Raw genomic sequence first — 17512 nt, forward strand, 5'->3', positions numbered from 1 at the left:
TTGGCCTGCAGGGGGCGCCCTGCCCCGGCCTGGCGCTCCCGAGCGGCCCCCAGCGGATGGGATGGGATAATGGGATGGGATGGGATGGGATGGGATGGGATGGGATGATGGGATGGGATAATGGGATGGGATGGGATGGGATGGGATGGGATGGGATGGGATGGGATGGGATGGGATGGGATGGGATGGGATGGGATGGGATGGGATGGGATGGGATGGGATGGGATGGGATGGGATGGGATGGGATGGGATGGGATGGGGTGGGATGGGGTGGGGTGGGGTGGGGTGGGGTGGGGTGGGGTGGGGTGGGATGGGATGGGATGGGATGGGATGGGATGGGATGGGATGGGATGAGCAGGCCCAGACAGGAGGTTCCAGCTGCCCCCTGAGCAGGGTGACTCCCCTGTCCTGAGAACAGGAAGGCAGCTCCAGCTGTCCCCAGACTACCAGGCAGTACCTGACCTCCAGAGGGAAAAAAATCAAAGCAAATCAACCCTAAGCTTTCTGATCATCTTGATTTATTGTAAAACAAATGGGCTGCATGCTCAGCTCCTGCAGAGGGGCCGGGCCAGCAGGTTTTGTATGAGTCCCCAGTGCTTCGGTAGCCTTCTGGCACAGTGAGAGGAGGCATTTGGGTGCTTCTCTGATTATTCCTTACGTGACAGAACAGAAGAGCAGGGATCTGAGGCACAAGCTGGCCGTGTCTTCAGTCCCAGGATGGCACCAGGCTCCCCAGTCTCTCCGGGCTCCTCCTTCTGCCTGTGCTTGTGCCAGCCCTGTCACTGCAGCTCTGAGCACTGTCACAGCATTTGTCCTGGCTCAGTGCCCACCCAGCCTCTGCCCCCCGGGGAGGGTCTGGGCTGTGGCTGCCGCCCTCTGCCATCCTCGGGCTGGGCAGGACATCAAGCTTGCATTCCTTTCCAGCAGCTGTGCCCATCACAGAAGGTCCAAAAGGATTCCAAACGCTTGGGAAGGCCACCGGGTGGGGGAAATCCACCCTGTTTGCTACTGAGCCCTGGGGCAAAACACCCTCAGGTGGGCAGGTACAGCACTTGTGCACACCCAAAGCACACACACAGAACCTGAGCACTGCAACTGTCCCAGCAGAGCATCAATCCTAAAATGTGCCTGTATCTTTCAGTCCCAGCCTAGGAGCAATTCCTGTCCCTGTGCTTCACCCACACTGAGGCACCATCCCAGTGTGATAGGGCTGGAAAGCCTGTCCCCAGTTCACAACTGCTCAGCCTGAGTCACTACAGTCCTGCCAGGCCAGGACCAACACCATGAGGTCCTCGGGGCTGTCTGGCATCTCCTGCTCTCCCCATAGCCCCTCACAGGCTGGGGAGATTGCTCATCATGCTGGAGTTGCTGGACAGAGGTGCCCTGGGCCGAGCATTGCAGGCCACGGAGCTCCGGAAGCTGTCGCGGTAGCGCAGGGAGCTCTCCGTGGAGGAGCCAGAATTGATGTCTGAGATGACCAGGCAGCTGCCAGGCTTGCAGAGCCCAGCCCTGACACAGCAGCAGCACAGCAGGCTCCCCACGGCACGGCGAACCTCCACGCTGCGCAGGGAATAAATGATGGGATTGATTCCTGAGTTCAGCAGGGCCAGAACCAGGGTCCAGTCCAGGCTGTGCAGGTGGGTGCAGGCCCCTGTCTCACAGAAAACATCAAAGAGCAGCAAGACAAAGAGGGGACTCCAGCAGAGGATGAAGGCCCCCAGGATCATCAGCACCGTCTTCAGCAAGCGCAGGGAGCGCCTGCGGCCGTGCCGGGAGCTGGTTTGCTTGGAACTGGCCTGCACCAGATGGAAGATGGAGATGTAGAGGCCGATGATGCCCAGCAGGATGATGCTGAACATGACCACGGAGAAGAGGATGTAGTTCTTGGAGTAGAGAGGCAGGAGCACGGAGCAGGCCTGGAAGTCACAGAGGCAGTTCCAGCCCAGCAGCGGGAGCAGCCCGATGACGAGGGCCAGCAGCCAGCAGGACACGATGAGGCCACGCAGGCGCAGGGTCTTGCTGGCCTCGTTCTCCGCGATCGGCCTCACCATGGCACTGTAGCGCTCGATGGCCGTCACCAGCAGGCTGAAGGTGGAGGCAGCCAAGGCGATGAAGAGGATGCCCTCCCTCAGGAACCAGAGCTGTGGGGAGAGCTGGAAGGTCCTGCTGCCTGACAGGCAGAGGTTGCAGAGGTAGGCGATCCCTGCCAGCAGGTCGCTGAGGGTGATGCTGGCGATGCAGGAGTAGACCCAGCGCCGGCCCCGCAGGCAGCGCAGCATGGCCAGCAGCACCAGCAGGTTCTCCAGGATGATGATGCAGCTGATGATGGCGAAGGCGGTGCGGACCAGCCCCATGCCCTCGTCCCCAGACTGCCGGTTGGTGAGCTTGCCTGAGAAGTTGTAGTGCTGCAGGATGATGTTCACGTTCCTCGTGGCAGCCAGCTGCAGGCAGGAGGCTTTTGTGCTGAGCAGGTCGAGTCTGAGCTCGGGATGTGCAGCAGAGTCCAGGGGAAGGAGGAGGGAACGATTCACCAGCCAGCTCAGCACTGAAGCATCCATCTTCTGAGCCTGGGTCAGCAGTCAAGGGATGCTCAATGGAGGAAGGAGTCAAGTAGGGCTTGGGGCAGAGCAGATCCTCTGTTTGAGTGCTGGAGCAGCTGTGAGGCTGAGCCCAGCAGCCCTGCTCACCGTGGAGGTGAGAGTCAGAGCCCTGTCTGCCAGCTCTGCAGCACTGAAAGAGCAAAGGGAGAGGAGGGTGAGGCGTTTTGTAAGTCCACAAAGCATGGGCTTCCTGTTGTTTAATAAAGTTTCCTGTTGTGACTGAGGGTATTGACATCTCTTCTACCAGCTATCGTCATTTCTTGGTAAGGGTCTGGTTATTCTCGGCTTTGCTGTGGTTGTGAAGGTGTGACATGAATGAAGTAACATGCCCGGGCCCTCTTTGGGTTGGAGCAGGCTGTGTCAAATGGGGCCACACCTTGATGGGTGGGGTCGATGGGGCTGAACAGATCCAAGTGCTGGTAAGAGGACCCAGACAGCTCGAGATACAAAGTGCTCTCTGCCTGCTGTGGTACTCAGTTCAGCCCTGAGCCTGGAAGAGAGCCACTGCCTCTTCCCCAGCTGCTGTGTGCACCACCCATGCCCAGATCCATCCCCCTTCCTTCTTCAGGACGAAGGTCCATGCTGTCACTCCTCAGGGCTCCTGCACTGGCCCAGCTCCTGCCACTCTCTCAGAACACATCCAGACACATCCACCCCCATCCTGCACTTTCTGTGCAGCAGCTCCAGGCACCTGTGTGGCTGCAGCTGAGCCTCAGCCCCTTCCATTTCAGAGGAAACCAGCCGGTCGAAGCTGAGCACGTGCCCTGACACTGCAACTACAACTCACCAAGCATCTGCTAGAGATGGGTCAGGACCTTCCCACTGTCTCTCTTCGCACGGGCAGGGAAGGAAGCAAAAAGCTGCTGCTTCTCATCTTTACAGGAGGCACAAGGTGCTGAGACCAGAACCAAGGAAGGAGAACGTGACTGCGCTGTTCATTTCCATCATTGGCCTAATTCCTCATGTCTGCAAAACTCGACAGAGAGCCTTGCAACATGCTATTCCCAAGTGTGGCTGGGAATTTGCCTTAGGACTCACCTGTCATGGCTTGTGAGAGGCTCTTGCTGCCTGATGAAGGATCAGCAGAGCTCTCCAGCTCTTTGTCTGGGGCCCAGCATGGAGCGGGTAGTGGGGACAGCTCCTCGTGCAAAATAACTGAGGCTTCTACCTACCAAAGTGAAAAAAAAAGGGGAAGTTACAACATCAACCACATTTCTGTGCAGGGTGGACCCCACCCAAATCAGCTGCAAAATGGCAGAGATAAAAGAAAAGCAGAGCACTTTTTAACTGAGGGTCACAGCAGAAGCTGTGCCCTGCTATACCTGTGTTCTCACTCTAGACTGGCAGGAAGTCACGAAGATGTCCCCAGGCTGAGAGCAAAGAGCAGTGAGCTCTTCCATCAGCAGGGAGCTGGCCAGGGAGCCCATGCTCCCCTGGACCACTGGATTGATCCCAGCCCGGACAGCAGCACAGACAAGTGGAAAATGCAAAGGAGGCTTCTGCTGCAGCAAAGAGTGCAAGCAAGAACGGTTCTTGTCAAAAGCTGAGGGCTCCATGCTCCACCTTCACCCTTTCAGCTGGGGTTTTGGCCTTTTCTATCGGCAGTGTGAAAAGAAACTCACACAGATAAGGTCAGCAGATGACCCCGAGATTGAAGGAGCGGAAATCAGCAGGAAGGCTGGGCCATGAGGGCTCAGAGGGGAGCAGGGCTGCACGCTCAGCACCAGGAGCTCGCTCCCAAATGCTCCGGGCTCATGCCCACAAATCACTGGTATCCAAAGGGTCAGTGTGATCCTGGCACATCACTCCTTTGAGCTTTCCTCTTGCTTCAGGGTGAACCTCCAGCTAATGTGAATGTTCGGGACAGAACTGGTGGAACGTTCCTGAAAGATCAGAGGATGGAGAAACTTGCCTTGTCATGGACCCTAAGCAGCTTCTCAGAGAGCTGGCAATGTGTGAGGAGTCCCAGAGATTTCTGACAGGAGAGAGATCTGGGGAAAGGATGGGACTGGGGGCAGGAAAACCCTTTGGATGGCAGGAGGAGGCAGATGAGCTGCTGGGACGGCTTGACCCCCTCACCCTTGGTGTGAAGGTTCTCCGGACCAGTAAAACATTGAAGGATCTTCCTAATGCCCCTTCCACAAACATATCCAAGGCAGGGAGTCCCCAGCTCCTGACTGGGAGCTAACGGGGTTCTTCTTGCCTGAGCCCCCACACACTGGAGAGTTCCTGCTCTGTCCTGTCCCTGTTGCTCTGCACAGTCACGGGCTGAGCTGTATCTTGGCACTTCTCCTTTGCTGCCATCTCAGTTCAGATGTTCTTTCTTTGAAGCAAAGTGGGGCAGGGGAGGGACACCCCCTCCTGCAGCATTTCTCATCTTTTCCCTTCAGATCAAAGCCACAGTCTGCCAGAAAACTGCCTGATGGCTCTGAGTGCTGGGCTTGGAAGGGCCGGGGGAGGCACGGGGGACAATTCAAGCCCTGTGGGTCTGCTCCAGTTCCATGGCTAAAGCCGTGGGCATTGCCGGATGCTAAGATGAGGCACCTCAGCAGAGAAGCCCTGGAGTCCTCCAGATGTCAACAGGAAGGCCAAAATACCTTGGCCTCAGAGAGAGGAACTTGTCTGCAGTCAAAAGAGCACCAGAGAGGAACAGGAGAGCAGCAGCCTGGAGCACAGCTCCCTGTGTCCATGGCCTGTGGCTGCCCAGTCCCTCCTGTCCTGGGACTGCTGCTCCCAGGAGGGTTTCCAGCCACAGATTGTGGGGGGCCACAAGCAGCTGCAGGGGAAAGACAGCAAGTTACAAACACAAGATAAAATATCAATAATTCCTGTTGAGGTTTTCCTGCTGCGCTGCTGCACAGTCCTGATTAAAGCTTGTATTTTCAGACATTATGATTAAAAAAAAAAACAACAAAGCGTGGTTGAAGATCTGTGGAGAGCTCTGTGTCAGGCAGCCCCCAGGCTGGCTCATGGACATCAGGCATCCCCATCTCTGTCTGAGATGTCCCACACCTCTCCCTCCACACACCCATCCTGTGGCCTCTGTGGCCCCAGCACAGCCCAAGCACATCCACTTGCAGGTGTTTTTTCTGCTCCAGGAAGGGTGGAGCGGGGCTGGTTTAAAAATGACTGATCACTCCTGCCAGTTGAGTGGTTGCACTTCCTCACTTTGGTCTCTTCTGCTGCAGAGCAGCACTTCCCGCATCCCAGTCCCCAAGCTGCCAGGTTCTTCTGGCCCCAGAGGAGCAAAGAAGAACCAGTAAGGCCCCTCTGATCTGGGCTGACAGCAAACCCTGTAGATCTGACTTTTCACAGTGCTCAAAAACTGTCCCAGGCACAGTTGTTGTGCCTGGTGCCCTTTCATTTAAATTGGGTGGTTGTGATGGTGGATCTCTGTAGGAAAACAGTCTCTGCAGTGCATCTCCTGAAAGAAAACACAAATATGAAAGAGCAAGTTTCAGGATGGTCTCCTCTAGACCACATTTATGCCTTTAAATGGCAAAAGGTTTTTTTGTTGTTGTTGTTTGTTTGTTTGGGGGGTTGTTTGTTTTGTTTGGTTTGGTTTCTTTTTTGTTTTTTTTTTTGTTTGTTTGTTTTGTTTTGTTTTGTGTTTTGTTTGTTTTTTTTTAAGTGGCCTTTTTTTTAGAACCTTGCTTTTCCTCAAGGCAGAAAACATTAAACAGAAAGTGTGGGAGAAATGTTAAATCACACCTCAAAACCACCAAAGGACACCTTTCTCTTGCTGTCAGCATCCCTGAGGCTGTGACTGTGGTGTAGCAGGCTCTGTCTACCCTGGCCTTTCCCTCCTGTGCTATCACCCATCAATCACAGCCACTGGCACGTGGGCACTGAGCAGGCCAGGCCAGAGATGCCCTGATTAACACAATCAGCCCCTTGCACATGATTTCCTGGCTGCTGGGCACAGGCCATAAAACCAGCCCCTGGCCACGGGGAAACTCAGGACTTGCACACATCTGGAGAGGAGCATCCAGCTGTGGCAGAGATGTGCCAGCCCCAGCCACTGCCTGCCCTGCTGCTCCTGCTCTGCTGCCCGTGGACCAGGGCCAGTAAGTCAGGGCTTTGCTGGGAGCGAGGTGGCTCTTTTGGGCTCGGAGCAGCCCCTGGCTCATCCTGTGCTGGGGTGTCTTGCAGGTGCTCTGCGGGCTCAGATCGTGGGGGGCCATGAGGCACAGCCCCACTCCCACCCGTACATGGCATATCTGAAGATAGCAGAGCTGGGGAGCTGTGGGGGCTTCCTGGTGGCTCCAGACTGGGTGATGTCAGCTGCACACTGCATGGGGTGAGTACTTGATAGTGGGGCTTTATGCCCTTCTTTCTCCCCTAGGCTGGGAGCTCCTTCCCTGGAACAATTTTGGAGCAGGTTACTCCTGTGCTAGGCAGCTCTCTCCACCTGTCTGCCAAAATGAGGGAGGTGGGTGATGCCCAGCCTGGTTTCACCTTTCTCCCCTCTACTGCCATGGCCAGGAATACCACAGTCATCCTGGGAGCTCACAACATTGAAAAACCAGAAAAAACCCAGCAGGTCCGGGGAGTGCTCAAGTACCACGAGCACCCTGAATATGACCCTGGCACGATGGAAAACGACATCATGCTGCTCCAGGCAAGGAGTTCTGTGGGGGGAGAGGGTGGGCTGGGACTTGGGGCTGGCAGGGACTGGCAGGGCTCATCCTGGCTGTTAGCTCCTTCTGCAAAGCTGCTTCTGCCAGAGGTGCCGGAGGCTGGCAGGACTGGGAAGTACCTGGGAAGGAGCCATGGGCAGGGGTTGGAGCCTCATGTGGCTTTGACAGAAGCTCCCCGGAACTTGCAGAGCCTGCTAGACCCTCCCTGCCTCTGCAAAGAAAGTGTCCTGCTCACAGCCCTCTTTCCCCCAGCTAACATCAAAGGCCACTCTCAACGACTACATCCAGCCCATCCCACTGCCCAAGACCAGCAGTGACCTCCCCACGGGCACCAAGTGCACGATTGCTGGCTGGGGGCTGATCGATGAGGACAGGGCCACCAACAAGCTCTTTGAGACCAAAGTCTCCATCTACAGCCGCAGGAAATGTGCCCTCTTCTACCCACACCTTGATTCTGGCATGATCTGTGCAGGCAGCTTCCACGAGCTGAAGGATTCCAGCCAGGTATGGGGAGGGTACACAGGGCTCTCTGGGAGCAGGAGCTGCTGCTGGCATGAGCACAGCCAGGTCCCAGGGCAGGTGACAAGCATCTGATCACAGTTCCCATAAGGACTGGCTCTCTGGATGTCCTGACACCACCCACAGTCCTTCCAGCACCAGGGGTAGAGCCCCAGCTCACCAGCTTGGGGCAGCCCCTTCAGCTGGGTGGGATATGGGGCTGGGAGGGACCAGGGAGAAACCTGTTACCACAGGGAAGAAGCCTCTAAAATCAATCTCATCTCTTCCTAGGGAGATTCTGGTGGGCCTCTGGTATGTAATAAAGTGGCACAAGGTGTAGTTTCCTTTGGCTACAGCTCCCCACCCGGGGTCTACACTCGCATCTCCAACTACCTGCCCTGGATCAAAAAAGTCATGAAGAAGTAGCAGCAGTGGCAGCACTTTCTCCAGCTCTGGTGTAGCCCTGGAGACTGCAATAGCTTCCTTCCTGCCCCTGCTGAAGGCTCAGCTCCCTCTCTCTCCTTGGGAACCCAAATGACTTGATCAGTGCACTTGAGGGTCCCCTTCATTCTGTTCTGAGGCTGCTGCCTGTCCCACTCCCTGCCCATCCCAGGGCTGTATTAAATCACCCTGGCAGAAGCAGGGATGGCCCCAGATGGCACAAAAGAAGGCTGTGCCACAGCAGACCCCACTTCCTTCAGAGATAACCCTGTTCCTGCTTGAACCTTGCTGCACTTAAAGCACCCACAGTAAATTCGGAGCTGCATCTCCCAGAGTGTGTTGTGTTTCTTGTGGCCTCGCCACAGAGTGCAGGAGGGAGGGTCTGGCTGCTGCACGTGAGAGGCTGCTGGGACAGCAGCAATCACAGTTCTGCATCCTGAATCACTGGCAGGCTCAGAAACAAGAGGTATGGTTGCTCTTCCTGGGGTCACAGGGATGATGAGGAGAAAAACTGCCCAGGTAGAAATGTTCTGGGGAAAATGATGGGCACACACTCCTTTCACCAACTTCAGCACTGCTGTTACCCTCCTGGGAGCACAGGTAGCAAGGATGTGGGGGCATCAGCAGTCACCAGAACCCTGAAGCTGTCATTCCCTGCAGAGTAAAGGCTGTTCCCTCTCAAGTGGTGCACCCTAGGACACAGTGCAGGCCACACAGCAAGGTCACAGGGCACACCAGGCTTATCTTCCCAACTGTCTGAGCTGCAAGAGGCTTCACTGGGAGGAGGGAATTGGACTTTTTGTGGACTGTGCCCTTGAGTGTAGGCAGGTGGCTGTTAAGGCACCAGGTTCAGGGCTTTAGGATCCCAGAGAGGAGGCACACCCCAAGTCCCAGCTTTTACACACCCACTGCTTCCAGGCTTTGCTTATTGCCAGCAGCCACAGTCCATCCCCGTTTCTGCACCATGTCTTGGGTAGAAACTTAGAAAGGATTGAACTGAAAGGGTTGATGAAGGACCTGGGCTCACTAAAGTGCCTGACCCCAAGACACTTCCTCCTTTCCTCCCATAATAACTGCACGGGGCCCAGCTGGGTCCCTGGAGAAGGACAGGATGAGTCCTGGCTGGCTTCTGTGGAGCTGCTTGGCACATCCTTGTCCCCCTGACCACAGGCTGTTCTGGTGGTAGCCCAAATCTCTCCCCTGAGCTGGATGATACCCAAAGACAAACTCTCCCCACAAAGGATGCTCGAGCACTGTTTTCAGACAGCTCCTGCATTGGAGTCTGAACTTCCTTCCATGGCCTGCACCAGGCTGCTCTCTGAGCCCTCATCTCCTTCATCCCAGCTTGTTTCTGGTGGCATCTCTTGTGTACAGAGAGAGCCAAGAGTTCCCTGGGGGTGATGACGGGGACAGAGATGATGCCCTGGGAAAGGAGTGAGTGCAGAACTCCCTGGCAGGGGTGACGGATGTCTGTGATGTCAGGAGGAGACTGGGGTGGTTTGCGGTGGGAAAAACCAGTGGGGAATTTTAAACGTATGAAAACTGTCTGCAGTCCTGGGGAAGGGGGTGCTTCCCTGCTCTCGTGGCCTTTCCCAGTCTACCACTGGTCACCCCCATCAGAGGAAGGAGGTTTCCACAGTCCAGCCTGGATTTCTGATCAGAAATCCTCCACGTTTTAGCCTGGGATGAAGGGAAACTGCATCACCTCTGCCTTCAGAACCCAGGCTGCCCTGGGGAAACTGAGAAGGGTCCATGTTTGGGCTTCTGCTCACAGCTGCTATCAGCTCAGAAATCTGCAAGTGAACAGGCTGCAGCTGCTTATCTGTGCATTATGAATCTTTGTCACGTCAGGGTTTTCCTTGAAGCTCCAACTGCTGCAGGCTTTGCACGAGAATGGCAACATGTAGCTTAAAAATGGGGTTTACCCAGTGGCACTGGAGGCAGAGGGGAAAGCAGATTTACTGGCAGTGAGGCAGCAGGGAAGTGTCAGCCCCATTTCGTCACAGCTGAACTGCCAAAGTTCCAAGTTTGTTCTTACCGTAAAATCCCAGAATGGATTGGGCTGGAAGGGCCCTTAGGGATCATCTCATTCCACTCCTGCCACGGGCAGGGACACCTTCCACAATCCCAGGTTGCTCCAAGCCCTGTCCAACCTTGGACACTGCCAGGGATCCAGGGGCAGCCACAGCTGCTCTGGGCACCCTGTGCCAGGGCCTGCCCACCCTCCCAGAGGAGGATTTCTCCCCAATATCATCAGTGCCATGTTATAAACATATTCGTGGCAGTTTTGCTCCCTTAGCCAAGGCTGCAGCTGCTGAGGGAGAGCAGGAGAGTCCTCACCTGCTACTGCACAGTCTTCGGAACTGATGCATTAGGTTAAAAAAATCTCGTTCATGTAGAGCTCGTGATAAAAATCAAGAGGGTTTGCAAGTGCTCGACAGAGAATAGAAGCTGCAAGGGAAGACCTCACTGGAAGTCAAAGAGATGAGGGTGGGTGCATTGCCCGCAGCTTCCAGAACAAACACAAATTTCTAAAATTGGCTCTGGGTTCAGAAGGACGTCAGATCCCTCAGATCAGACCCATGATGGAGGTGGATTTTCAATCCACCCAAGGCCAAGACTGACTGAATTCCCCTCTCATACTGCTGAGACATGCAGCTTGTGGAGAGATTCTTCAGATGAGTCTGACTTCTGTGGTTTCCTGGAGTCTGGTGTCAGGCTATAAAACCTTGCTGGGAGCAGGATGAGACCCCAGATGCAGCCCCACCTCTAAGGGATCCCCTGGAGCTCAGAAGGCTGTGATGGAGCATCTGCAGACACTCCTGCTGCCCGTCCTGCTGGTGATGTGCCCTGCAGTCAGCACTGGTAAGTAGAGTGGGTTGGAGGCAAGGAGAGGGTGGGGGAAGGATGAATCTCAGCCATGTGCCCTCCAAACCCCTCGTCCTCAGCCCCATCCGTTGCAGATTATCCCTGGAAGTGGAGGGAGAGAGGAGGAGAAGCCAAGGCAGCCTCCAGGACACACCCCACACCCTACGTGGCCTACCTGCAGGGAAAGGACAACCATTTCTGTGGAGGCTTCCTCGTGGCCCCTAGTTGGGTGATGACAGCAGCTCAGTGCCTCGTGTAAGTCTTGGCTGTGTCCACACAGCACCTGCAGTGAGGTGTCTGCTCCGCCACGGCCTGGGGAGCATCTCCTCTAGGGAGGTGTCACAGCTGGAGTCACTTCAGCCATGACCAGGCTCTTTCCCTGGCAGCCAGCACAGGGCAGGGCATGGCTCAGGGACAGCTCTGAGCCCCATCTCCATCCCCAGCCCACCCTCAGATATTTACCCTGATTTTTTTTCACCTCCATGACTCATTTTATTTTTCCCAGATGTCAGTAATGGGAGGTTAGAGTGGCTTCTTCCCTTGCTGGCACCGATCTCCTGTCAGGCTTTGTCCTTTCTGTCACTAACCTGTTTCTTGGCAGAATTATTTCCTATGAGCCAGCTTCTTGCCCAGCCCTTTTCCACCCCTCCAGCTGGGGTATGGATGGGCAGGAGGACTTTTCCAGATGTGCAGAACTCTGGGCTGGCAGCTCTGCCCTGGTGCCAGTGACAGGCTCAGGGCCAGTCCCCACACCTGAGCAGCAAAAAGGAGGACCCAGGAACCTGGGGGCCCGAGCCTCACCTGGGAGGTTGGGAGGGACTCCTGCACATACCAAAGATTCCTTTCCAATTTTCTTGAGACAGCACTTTCTGCAGGTGTTGAGGACAGAGAAATATTCTGATTTAGAAATCCTTGTACTTCCATGGGCATGTGTAGCCCAGAACAAGAGAGAAGCAGCATTGGACCAAATGTGCCCAGCTTGAGGTCTGGAGATAAAGGAGCCCTTGCAGAGCTCAGGTGGGAGCTTGCTCTGCCTCTTGGCTGGGCAGATTCACTGGCAGAGCTCCTTGCTCCCACCATTCTTCTTAAAGAGTGCATGTATAATATACAGTGTATAGGGAATGCATATAAACTGTATCTGTGTAGTTGGACTCTCCTGGCCATGCCCCTGGGAGATGAGCCTCAGTGTTCCCAGGTAAGACAGGGACAAGCTGGTGACACCCACTGTGCTTGATTTCACCAGGCACAAACCTCTGACTGTCATCCTGGGAGCCCGCACACTCCGAAGCAGAGAGGAAAGCTGGCAAACCTTCGAGGTCAAGGAGTACCACAGCCACCCAGATTTTACAAACCCCAAGAAGGGAAATGACATCCTTTTGCTGAAGGTAACCTGGCTGGAGCAACCTGATGTGCAGAGCTGAGCTGCAAGCCTGGAGCAGAAGGGGACAGTGGATTACAGGCCAGCCACTCATCTCTGTGCTTTCTGTCCCCTTGCCCAGCTGAATGGCAATGCCACCAGCAACAACCACGTCAGGCCCATTTCCTTTGAGAAATCCAAAGTTCGTGGTGGGGCTGAGTGCAGCGTGGTCGGCTGGGGCTACAGGACAGACACTGTCACCTTGCGTGAGGCCACTGTCACCATCATCAAACAAAGGGACTGCCTCAGCCACTACCCAGGACTCGCTGACAACTTGATTTGTGGCCGCAGCAAATCCTCTGGGGTACCTGAAAAGGTCAGTCTCTGACTAGGGAGGAGGAGGAGGCTGCGGGGGAGGTTTTAGCCAGGGGCAAAGCACAAGGGAAGAGGATCCTTGTCTTCCCATGGCACAGGACCTGGGAGTTGGCAGCAGCACAGGGGGGAAAGAGTTTGGCCAGAGGAGCTCGCCCTGAATCTCATTGTTGGCCTGAGTGTGTTTTATATCTGAAGTCAGCAGAAGGGCAGAAATGAAGCTTCAGAGTTCCCCCAGCTGGGTCCCAAAGCAAGTTGCCACCAGTCTCTTGTGGAGGCAGGATTCTCTCCATCCACTGCCAGTCCAGGTTTCTGCTGGGGAAATTCTGTCCTGATGCTTGCAGCCTCCCTGTTCTTTGCAAAGGAACTCCTTCCCTGGAGTTGCCATAACCCAGCAGTGATCTCTCTCTTCCTTTTCACAGGGGGATGCTGGGGATCCACTGGTCTGCAACAACAAAGCCTATGGCATCTTCTCCTACAGGCACAACAACTGGCCTGGCTTCTACACACACATCTCTCCTTTCCTCCCCTGGGTCAACAGTGTCCTGAAGTCAGCATGACCCTGCTCCCCCTGCAGCTGCTGCCCTGGAGAGCTCACCCTCCAGAGCCCCAGTCCACACCAGCTTTCTCTTCCTTTCTCCCTGGCAAACATCTTCCACTGGTCCTGGTGGATATGTCAAGGAATTCTCTGCAGCCAAGCCGAGCTCTGTCCGTGGTGGGGCTGGCACAGAGGTTGTGCCTTGGTCGTGTTTGTCCCCTGGCCACACTGGGGAGTTCCTGCACTCCTTCACTGCTGCCCTGATTTAGCCCTTTGTGGCTCCAGCTCCAGAGGAAGCAGCAGGACAGCCCTAGAGAGGTGCCAGTAGCTGAGGGGACATCTGTAACCCTCAGGGGAAGGCTGCACCATGAGATCAGAAGGATCCAAAGAGCAGCCTCCTCCCCTTCTGTCATTTGTGACAGCACGTCTGGGTGTCCTTTGCCCAAGCCCTGGGGCTTCAGGGATGCCCAAGCTCCAAGGAGGGCACTTCCAGTTCCTGCTTTCCCCTACCTCTGAAACCTGCTGCCTTCCTTCTCCCCTCTTCTGTAGCTCCAGTGTTGTTAGAACACATAATAAATCTCATCAGCATTTGAAAGCCTTTTTCCTGGTGCAATTTGGATTTCTCTGGGCCACTGGCTCTAGTCCTGAACAGCTCATGAGAAAGCCACAGCTCAAAGAGCTGAATCCCAAGGTGGAGGTTTCTACCCCAACCAATGGCCTCCATTTTCTGTGTCATCTGAGCCTCCAGAATAGATGACCAGTCTGGATTTCAGGGCAGGGGCTCCCCTCACTCCCTCCAGGGATCTCCAAGCTGTTACTTAGGGGATTCCCTCACTCCATCACATCCTCTCCCCCATCACTTCTACCCCATCCCCCCTCTGGCTGCCATTCCACACAAATCCAGCATCTTCCCCCCAGTGCAGCTCTGTCACTCACAGGTATTCGTCAAGACACACTGAGTCATCTTTTTAGTGAAACCGGCAGCAAAGAAAGGAACCACACAGCTGCACCACAGCCTGACAGTCAGTAAATATTTTATTTCTACATGGCACGGTTTAAGACAAAAAAATAAACCCCTGCCTCTTCTACAATAGAACTTAAAAATATTGCAACCTGAGGAAATTAATCTGGAGATTTGGCAAGAGACCCAGCAAGAGGAGCTCAAACTCTTCCGTCAGATGTTTAGGATTTCATTGACAAAAACACACTTCTGGAGAGTGTTTGGCTTTTCTTATTCTCACTTCTGCCCAAAGGTGACTTGTCAAAGGCCATTCCAACATCTGTGGCAGCACTGGATATGAAACACAAGGCCAAAGATGTGAAAACTCCAAATATTTTCCAAACCTTATAATTCAAAATGTCTAAAAGTCCCCAGGTCACTCACCTGACTAAGAAAAGCTGCAGCTGGGCAGAGTTATCAGTGGTTTTTGCTGTGGGTGATGTTGCACAAGGAAAATACCTCTAGCACACTTCTGCTGAGTTTTTCATGCCCAGAGTGCCCTCTTTGGGTTGGCAACAGGGTGTGTTCTTCAAGGTTCTCTCTCTAAACAACTTCCAAACGGATCAAAAAAACTTACCTCTTGCAGTTTGGAAGCAAGTTCATTACTGAGCTGAGAAAAGACACCTCTTTTCCCCAGGGTTCTTTACATCATTTAATCTGCTCTGACTCAAGGGTTGCAAAGCTGGCATTGAGCAGAGACTTCTTTTCTATTGAGGCTACCAAATCCTGCCCAGAAGGATTTCCCAGTTCTCATCCTGCATCTTCTGTGCAAAGAGCCTGTCACCTCTTGGAGAGCTGGAGACTGAAGGCCTGAGTCACTGGGAGGGAGGATGGGAACCAGCAGAGCAGGAGAGACCTGTCTTTGGGGAGCTCCATAAAAACACCATTTATTTCCATGGCCAGGAGCTACAGATACTCACCTGAGATGAAGGAAGGAGCAGCTCCAGGAGCAGTGCACAGGGGTGGCCAGGGACAAATAACAGCACTTGGCCACAGGTGTAGAACAGCCCTGGGCAACAGCTGAGGTCCCTGGTGAGCCACATCCTCACCCAGCTCAGCAACTGGGGTTACCCAGAAGCTTCACACAGCCCAGGAGTGGAGTCTTTGTCAGACAGTCCAGTCATAAAAAACTTTTCAAAAGCCATGAGTTCTCCACCCACAGTGGTGAAGATGTTACAAGAATTGCTTGTGGAGGCTTAACTTCCTGGTCAAGCTGCATGGCAGGAGATAAAGCAGCTTGAGGACAATTATACCAAACTGGTATCACTGGGAGGGCACACAGGAAACAGCTTGGGTTAGGACAAGGCCTTGCTGAGCACAGGGCTCAAGGAGTTCTTGACAGAAATGTTGTTCCAACAGCAGCTGCCATCCCACAGGCCAAGCTGGTCCCAAGCTCCTGAGCTGCACATCAACTTCAGAGTCCTGTGTGGGATCTGGATAACACAGGAGAGAAAGCTGAAGTAGAGAAGGGAGACTTTATATCCCTCTTTATAAATTCCACATGGCATGGACTCTTATGCTGGACAGATACTTCCCTCTCTTCACAAGAGGGCAAAAGGAATACTCAAAGGAAAGGGCTTCCTCCTGCTGGGAGGATGATGGTTGTCCAAGGACAAGGCAAGGCCTTTTTCCTTTGCCCTTTTTTTGAACATGAGATGTTTTTAACATGAAAAATATGAAAATGTATTTCCTTCATGTCAGGTTAACCCATGTGCACAGCCCCAAGGACATGCTTTGGTGTTGGCAGGGACGTCCAGCAGCCAGGTTTAAAGTGATTTGCAGCACTGCCACAACTCCAGTCCCTGGGCCAGCTCACCTTATCAGGACACTCCCCTGGCCCACAGCCCAGCTCTGGCAGCCCTCTTTTGCTGAGTCCCTCCCTCTGGAGCAGGCTGCAGGCCAAAGGAATGATCCAGGCAGTAGCAGGTAGCCTCATGACACAGCCTCCCACATTCCCAAGGCCTCTCGTTGCAGGATGGGCACGGCAGGGTCGGAGAAGCCGAGGTCCTCTGGCCCCAGCCGTGGAGCTGGAGGTGAGGAGCTCTCTGTGTTGCTGGAATACTTTTTCCAGCCTGGGCTGGAGTGGTCCTTGGGAAAGCAGCAAGTGTGAGCCTGCTGCATGGGCTGTTCCCTCCGCTGCTGCCAACAGCTGCCTCCTTCCCTGGGCTGCTCCAGCCTCCTGCTCCTCCACTGCCACGCTCCAGGGACAGCCCCACACACACACCTGGGAGTTGCAAAAAGCCCAAACACAAGGCCCTCACAGCCAGCTGGAAATACTGCGTTTTAAAGCCTTCATCTTTTTCCTTGAAGAGCCCCAGCGTGTTGCTTTGCTTTATTTAAACAGAGTGTGTTTGGCTCTTTGCAAAGAGCAGCACAACACGTGGCTCAGACGGAGCTGAGGACACGAACAGGGAGCAATGACACTGCTCCCCAGCTGGTGAGGAGACAGAACCTCTGAGAACAGCAACAAAAACTCACCCATAACTAGGAAAGTGACAATTTAAGTCCTTGCCAGTGCTCTGGCCACCAGACCACTGTTCCCTTCCTGGTGGGAGCCAACAAAATATTTCAGGCTGCCCAGGAGCTGCAGCTTCACCTGTGCTAAGTGACCTTGAAGAGAGCAGAACATCCTCAGTTAGAGCTTCCTGAAAACACAGGAAACCTTTACATAGAGGAAATTGGCCATCTCTACCCACTCCCAGCTGATTTAATTCAACATTCTTGGAGAATGAGCCCAGAGAAAAAGAATTAAGCTCTAGGAACTCCATCTCAGGAAATGGCTTTGTGGAAGTTTTTACAGTCATCCAGCCCTGGACTCCTTAAGGGATGATTTTAAGCCGTTTCATATTTCAGTCCACATTTCTCACAGGCAAGAATGGAAGCAGTTCTGGTCCCACCAACATTCCTGCTACTGGCAACAGATATCCTGTTTGGAATTGTGCCTGCAACGGGCTGATACTAGAGCAAGAGGCAGCAGCAAACACCAAAAACTTCCCTTAGCAATCCTACTCCAAAATCCTGAAAAATTTAAAATCGAGATTCCACCACTGCATCCCTGCACCTTAAACCCCATCAGACCCTGCTCACATTTCACAATTATTGTTACAGTGCATTATATATAATTATGGTGTATTATACCTTTTATTTACCAAAACACTGTTTCTATGCCTGATTTTCTGAGAGGAGGCAGAGCTGCCA

At 54.1% G+C, this 17512-nt stretch overlaps 3 protein-coding genes across 3 annotated transcripts; 2 read left to right on the forward strand and 1 right to left on the reverse strand.

Moving 5' to 3' along the window:
* Window positions 1-954: 954 nt before the first annotated feature.
* S1PR4 (sphingosine-1-phosphate receptor 4) lies at window positions 955-3485 on the reverse strand. The gene is made up of 2 exons (XM_062510127.1): window positions 3388-3485; window positions 955-2730 (listed from the first exon to the last, which is right to left on the reverse strand). Exon 2 carries the CDS (start codon window positions 2556-2558, stop codon window positions 1332-1334), a length of 1227 nt encoding a protein of 408 aa, XP_062366111.1. The 5' UTR covers window positions 2559-2730; window positions 3388-3485; the 3' UTR covers window positions 955-1331.
* A 3052-nt stretch (window positions 3486-6537) lies between these two features.
* Window positions 6538-8504, forward strand: LOC134054380 (cathepsin G-like). Its single transcript, XM_062510107.1, has 5 exons — window positions 6538-6667; window positions 6753-6900; window positions 7086-7221; window positions 7493-7744; window positions 8030-8504. Exons 1-5 carry the CDS (start codon window positions 6604-6606, stop codon window positions 8162-8164), a joined length of 735 nt encoding a protein of 244 aa, XP_062366091.1. The 5' UTR covers window positions 6538-6603; the 3' UTR covers window positions 8165-8504.
* Window positions 8505-8512: 8 nt separating this feature from the next.
* LOC134054379 (granzyme E-like) lies at window positions 8513-13874 on the forward strand. The gene is made up of 6 exons (XM_062510106.1): window positions 8513-8645; window positions 10887-11044; window positions 11143-11302; window positions 12291-12432; window positions 12547-12780; window positions 13199-13874. The coding sequence occupies exons 2-6, from the start codon at window positions 10981-10983 to the stop codon at window positions 13334-13336; spliced, it is 738 nt and encodes a 245-aa protein (XP_062366090.1). The 5' UTR covers window positions 8513-8645; window positions 10887-10980; the 3' UTR covers window positions 13337-13874.
* Window positions 13875-17512: the final 3638 nt, after the last annotated feature.

Source organism: Cinclus cinclus, chromosome 28 (assembly GCF_963662255.1).
Source record: "Cinclus cinclus chromosome 28, bCinCin1.1, whole genome shotgun sequence".
Lineage (NCBI taxonomy): Eukaryota > Metazoa > Chordata > Aves > Passeriformes > Cinclidae > Cinclus > Cinclus cinclus.